We start from the raw sequence: 6,554 nt of genomic DNA on the forward strand, positions 1-6,554 counted from the left end.
TTCGGTTTTAGTATAAGAAATAAGGATCAAATTCTTTAACTTATATGTCTCTATTGACAGAAAAGATATTAACCATGTAATTCAATCAGTTTATTTATTAAAAATGTCTAAAAAGAAAGTAAATTATATTATAGTCTTATATATACAACCCATATATTTACCTTTTCGAATCTTACATCATATATATATATATATATACCGACCCCCACTTGCAGTCGACATTAAACTCTCCAACGCCTTAAGTTTTCGTTGTGGGCGTGCCCTGTTAAAAGCACACAACATTTATTTTTTAATTTATAGACATCTTTTATATTTTATTCAACCAAACACCCACCCCACTTTGTATAAATTCTATACAGTTTCCTTCACTCGATACCAAAACCCAAAACCCAATTTCCACAATCTACATTCCCAATAACATAACACTTTTTATTTTTGTCTTTGATTCTTTCTATTCCCAAATAAATACGGAGTAATAAATAAATAAATAATAAAACAAAACCCAAAAATGGGTATCTTGAAAGTAATATCACCAACGTCAGCTGCCGGAAAATGGATGGGGTTTGTGACTGCTGTTTGGGTCCAAGCCATTTCCGGAAACAACTACACATTTTCAAACTATTCAGATGCACTAAAGTCTTTAATGGCATTAACTCAGCTTCAGTTGAATAATCTTTCTGTGGCTAAAGATGTGGGTAAAGCATTTGGGCTACTTGCTGGGCTTTCTTCTGATAGAATTTCGCCTTCTGCTTTACTACTCATTGGTTCCATCGAAGGGTTTATTGGTTATGGTGTTCAATGGCTTGTTGTTAGCCAAAGAATCCAACCTCTTCCTTATTGGCAGGTATTTTAGTTTTTTCTTTTTCCTTTTTTTTTTTGAATGCATGGCCATAGAACCAAATCCAGCGGTCGAACCGTTAACCTCTGTTTCCCAATGCATGGTTAATCATAGTATTATGTTGTGTGTATATATATATATATATATTAATATAGTATAAAATAAGAAAAGAGGTCATCTAGTAGTCTAGTTTAATTACAATCTTATGGTTAATGCTGGAGGTCTCGAGTTCGAGACATGGGAGAGACATTTTCAAGGAATTTCGTAAAAAACTAGTTTAATTACAATCTTGTAGCACAAACAAAAATTAGTCATAGGTAATAGTTATAAACTTGTTAAATTGATTCACTTGTGCATTTTGGTGAACAGTTGGTGTGCATCAGATATAAAATTTTAAGGGGATGAATGAGTCCACAATTCATGCATTGTGTGAAAACAATTAGTGTGCGTTTTGATCAATTAGTCAAACCATTTTTTTCAATTGTTACATTCTAAAAAGATTGATTTAATCAAGTCAAACTTTATATTTCTAGAACTATTTTATGTAACGGAAAAGGAACCGCTCATTGCTTCCTTTCGCGTGTTTTGGGCCCCAATACCTCGACAGTGTATGGGGAGTTTAAGATGTACATAATCTTACCTCTAGCTATATAAAGAGGTTGCTTCCAGGTTCTACCTTAATGGTTGAAAATGACCCCTGGCCATTGCATGGAATGAGGATTGAACCTCTGACCGATTTAGTCTTAAGTTAATTGGCCCATCCATTAAAAATTGAATTCCTGGCTAAGCTACTGTTTAATTTGTGAATTTCTAAACAGATGTGCATATTTCTATGTATGGGAGGAAACAGCACAACATGGATGAACACTGCAATCTTAGTAACTTGCATTCGTAACTTCCGTAAAAACAGAGGTCCGGTTTCCGGCATTCTAAAAGGATATGTCGGATTAAGTACTGCCATTTTCACTGATATCTGTACAGCTCTATTCAACAACGATCCGGCACGTTTCTTACTCATGCTATCAGTTGTTCCTGCTGTAATCTGTTTTTTTGCCATCATTTTTCTCCGCGAAACACCCCCTGCAACGACAACTGCAGAAGAAAAATCAGAATCCCGGTACTTTGCTATATTTAACGTCCTAGCAGTCATCATTGCGGTTTACCTTCTCATTTTCGATATAACTGGAGACCACGGGCATATGCTATCACAGGCATTTTGTATAGTTTTGTTGATCCTACTAGCTACTCCTATAGCAGTTCCAGTGTACCTTGCGATTCAGAATTTTATTCGTTCAGAACACGTTAAGACCCTAGACGTTGAAGCTACCACAACTGAACCATTGCTTGTACGTAACGAACCAGAGACGACCGAGGAAAAGGAAGTGATCCCAGTGCTGGAAAAGGTGTTTCCAGTTATAGGAGAAGAACACACGGTGTTTGAGGCATTCAAGACGTTGGACTTTTGGATTTTGTTTGTATCGTTTTTGTGTGGTGTTGGTACCGGCCTCGCGGTTCAAAATAATATGGGTCAAATGGGTCTTGCTCTTGGGTATGTTGACGTGTCAATATTCGTTTCCTTAACGAGTATATGGGGATTCTTTGGTCGAATTGGATCTGGGTCGGTTTCAGAGTATTTCATCAAGTAAGTTTCTTAATCCTCTTTTCAATTTAATTAACTGTTTAATCAATGATCATATACTAATATTTAGATTTAGATGATTGTGCAATGGCTTTCTAGATTAAATTGGGTCAAATTGGCAAATCATAACTTGCCTTTCAATCTCAAAGATTAAAAGATTATGATGATAAAATTGTAGTTTTAATGGTAACAAAATGGTACAAAAGTTGGGTGGGTAGGTGGGTCATGGTTGCCTTCAAAGATTTTGACTTGCTACTTTTCAATTTTTTTATTATAACATGATGTCTTCAAAGACTTCATATGGCCTAATAACCGTCTGTTTATTATACTTTAATGCTCAAAAAGGAAGTTCATAATTATATAGTATTAAATTAGGTGCATTTTCTAAGATGTTTCTATATAGTCATATATGCATGCTAGTGGGGGATCACTAGATATTTTTTGTATATAATTTAATTTAAGACGCATGTGGTTTAACTTCGTGCGTGGATCAGAACCACTTGAAAATGGTCTGGACCATGCCATCTTTACAAGTCCTCATCGATAGTGACTGCTAAATATCTACCTATCAACCCAAAGATCCGAAATGATCTGGACTTTAGTCATATATGAATTTTGTATAAGTTATGTTTTCCTATTACATGTTGAAAATATGAAAAGGTGCAACTGTTGGAGACTTGTTGAACTAAAAGATTAGTTGGTCCTAGAGTTTCATAGGCCATGGTTACAGATCTTTATGAAAAATAACATCTTTATTGATTACAATGACTTACGAGAATAATGGCCATAGTTTTATAAGGAAAAATATACATTTTTGTAGAGAGTACATTATGCATAGATAACGAGATTGTGTTAGTATAACCAAAGAAATATACACAATTTTGGACTTATGAGAATCATGACCATTGTTTTGTAAGGAGAATACACAATTTTGAAGAAAGTATGTTATGTAAACGTAACGAGATTGTGGTATTGTAACTAAAGAGATAGTCATGAAGAAAGGCGGGTCTTAGTCGTATTGTCATTTATGCTTCACATTTTAGTTGTCTATTAGAAAATAATCGTTCAAGTGATAGCAACTTGACTAGATCTCTATTATTAAGGGGATGTGATGGGGGTAGGGGGCTAAAGTTATGACCTTTTTAAAAGCATGCCTAATATCTGCTTTGGCCTTAAGGAAAATATACATCTGAAGGTATCAGCTGTTATCATGCCTCATTGTTTACGTTTCTTGGAAGGCTCCCGAAATTTGTCTTCATCTCTTTTGACCCTTTCTTTATTTCATATATTAGAATACCCATCTAATGCTTTCCTTGCAAGGTTAAAGATGTTTCTTTACGTCATATTTTATGGTTTTCTCTATGAAAGTCGCATGAAAGTTGCAACTTTATTCTTATGTTGATGTTGAAGTTGAAATTATCTAATCTATGATTAAACATGGACTTTTGGACGTCTCATTGACCCGTACTTGATACGGGTTATGTTACAATTTTTAGGTTCGATTTTAGCTGTCCAATAAAGAGTATCACGAGTCTAATTTGTTTGAGGAGATCCTATTTTTGATATAAGCATGTAACCATTAAGGTCGCATTTTAAAGTGTGATATCAGAATTACAGATTAAATGTTCAAAATGTACTTTAAACAATGTTAATATTTGTGATCGTCCCTTGTTACAGGAAAGCTGGAACTCCAAGACCTCTATGGAATGCAGCGGCTCAGATTCTAATGGCTGTAGGTTATATTCTGATGGCCATAGCTATGCCTGGCTCACTCTACATCGGTTCAATAGTCGTTGGAATCTGCTATGGGGTCCGGCTCGCTATCACAGTCCCCACGGCCTCTGAACTCTTTGGACTCAAATATTATGGCCTTATCTATAATATCCTAATCCTCAACCTTCCACTTGGTTCCTTCCTCTTCTCTGGTCTGCTTGCGGGTTTCTTGTATGATGCAGAGGCCACAGCCACAGCTGGTGGAGGCAATACTTGCGTTGGCGCCCATTGTTATCGCAATGTTTTTATTGTAATGACTGCTACATGTGTGGTCGGATTTGCTTTGGATGTTTGGTTGGCTATTAGGACCAAAGCTTTGTATTCCAGGATTTATACAAACAGAAAGTTAAAGAAATCAATGGCTGCATCTAACGGCCAATGATCTCGGCCACGGGTGGAGGGTTGATGGGTCATTTTCCCTGTGACATCCTTCACCAAAAATATTTCATGAAAAAACTAGATTTGTGTGTAAAAATATGAAATTTAAGGTGTATTCGACTTTGTTGTTGTCATTGTTTGTAAGTGTTAACTATTTTGGTAGATTTTAATTACTATAAGCTATGGCTATTCTTTTAATTTCGCGGAGCAATGATTTATATTTATCATAATTTTTATAAGATATGTGAATTTATATTTAAGATATCTACAAATGATTAATACATTATCATATTTTTATAAGACTAGCACGGTACCCGCGCTATGCGGCGGTGGTCGTGGCGGCGACGGTGTGATGGTTGGACGACTGTTGCTAGTGGAGCGGCGGTGAGTTGTGTATATAATTAATGTAAAAAGTTAATAGACATATTTTAAATGATAAAGGACTGACAGTGTAATTTAATCATTAATGTTAAAAGGATTGTGTATATGAAAGTATTTTAAGGGGTGTTAAGTGAAAATATTACATATTTTTAACATTACCAAAAATAAAAAGGGCTATTCTTTTTATAATATAGTATAGATATGTGAATTTTTAATGGTAGTTATCAAGATTGGTATATAAAACTTGAGAGTTCGTAATGTATTATTGTCTTCCTTTTTTCTAATACATTAAGATTATTAAACTTCAAAGATTTCTTAAAATATTTTGTAATAAATCCATACTTGTTTAATTTAGTTTTAAGCAAAATCAAAGAAACTTTTTTTTCCTGAAAAAGATAACATGAAACACCAAACAAGTTCAACTAAGATTTTTGTAGAAAACCTTTCTATGATAAAACAAAGCTCGTTTTTCCAACTTATTTATATAACAAAGGTAGATCATTTAATTATGTAATATGCTATAACTTTTACCAAAACGAAAATATATTTTAATAATTATTTGCAAGTCTTCATTATACTTGTAAATTTTCATTCCATATGAGTTCAATTGTCTGGGTGGTGTAGTCGGTTATCACGCTAGTCTCACACACTAGAGGTCCCCGGTTCGAACCCGGGCTCAGACATTTTTTGCTAGATTGTATCTAACAGACTTTTTAACTTTGTGCATAACACACCCCAGCACCCAAGAAAAGGATCAATCAACGAATTGTATTTTACTTGTTTTCAGGTATACATTAGTCTAAATATAACTCGAAGGAACTGTCAAGTCCTCAAGAAAGCCTTGCAAATTCTGTACGTAATTAATCATACGAAAAATGCAATATTTTATTTAAACATGTTTATTTTAAGAGGAAGTCTTGGCGCGAAACTATACAAATATGCTTATTTTATGAAGTCTTGGCGAAACTATGTCTTTGTGAAACTATTGAATGTTTAAATTCATTCATAAGGTGTGATTATGATTGTTTTTTTTTTAATCCAGGCTAGTATTCTTATATGGACTACCAACTGCATTCGGGCCAAATTCATTCAAGTCTTGCAAGATGTAGCTCGATTGTAAACCAGCCAAGCAAACCTCAGGTTTATGATACCCCAACACAAGTAGTGAACAAAGCCATCGTTTAACTCGGGTTCTCTAGTAACTTTAGGATTCAAACGCTGGTGGATTTCCCCAAGGTCTATGACCTTACCAGTGGGGTAGTTTCGATTTTTCAAAAATAACAAGAGAATTAAAAAAAAAAGGAACTTATGGAATTCCTTGTGTGTGAATTTATAGGGCTAACGTTTAGAATGTTAAAACATGTTTAGATGCAACTATTGAAGTCTGAAATATATTAGACCGGTTCAATCCATCTATTGCTATCATTGGGCCAGTTTTCTACATAAAGTATGGGATAGTATTAAATTGGGCTATTGACTTAATGGGTGTTTGATAATGATATGAGTTGATAACTTGGCATTAATGTATCATATATGCAATAGAAT

General features: G+C 34.4%; 1 protein-coding gene and 1 non-coding gene across 2 annotated transcripts; both read left to right on the top strand.

Moving 5' to 3' along the window:
• The first annotated feature begins 359 nt into the window (after positions 1-359).
• On the top strand, positions 360-4,826 carry LOC122601476 (protein NUCLEAR FUSION DEFECTIVE 4-like). The gene is made up of 3 exons (XM_043774234.1): positions 360-844; positions 1,657-2,480; positions 4,155-4,826. The coding sequence occupies exons 1-3, from the start codon at positions 509-511 to the stop codon at positions 4,630-4,632; spliced, it is 1,638 nt and encodes a 545-aa protein (XP_043630169.1). The 5' UTR covers positions 360-508; the 3' UTR covers positions 4,633-4,826.
• A 792-nt stretch (positions 4,827-5,618) lies between these two features.
• Positions 5,619-5,692, top strand: TRNAV-CAC. The gene has a single exon. It is a non-coding gene; the product is annotated as a tRNA-Val (tRNA).
• The last annotated feature ends 862 nt before the right edge of the window (positions 5,693-6,554 follow it).

Source organism: Erigeron canadensis, chromosome 1, assembly GCF_010389155.1.
Source record: "Erigeron canadensis isolate Cc75 chromosome 1, C_canadensis_v1, whole genome shotgun sequence".
Taxonomy (NCBI): Eukaryota; Viridiplantae; Streptophyta; class Magnoliopsida; order Asterales; family Asteraceae; genus Erigeron; species Erigeron canadensis.

Bases quoted from the DNA above. Each gene is read 5' to 3' on its own strand.
- LOC122601476 (XM_043774234.1), top strand. From the start codon at position 509: ATGGGTATCTTGAAAGTAATATCACCAACGTCAGCTGCCGGAAAATGG. The intron at 845-1,656 runs GTATTTTAGTTT...ATTTCTAAACAG, and splicing joins AACCTCTTCCTTATTGGCAG to ATGTGCATATTTCTATGTAT. The intron at 2,481-4,154 runs GTAAGTTTCTTA...CCCTTGTTACAG, and splicing joins GTTTCAGAGTATTTCATCAA to GAAAGCTGGAACTCCAAGAC.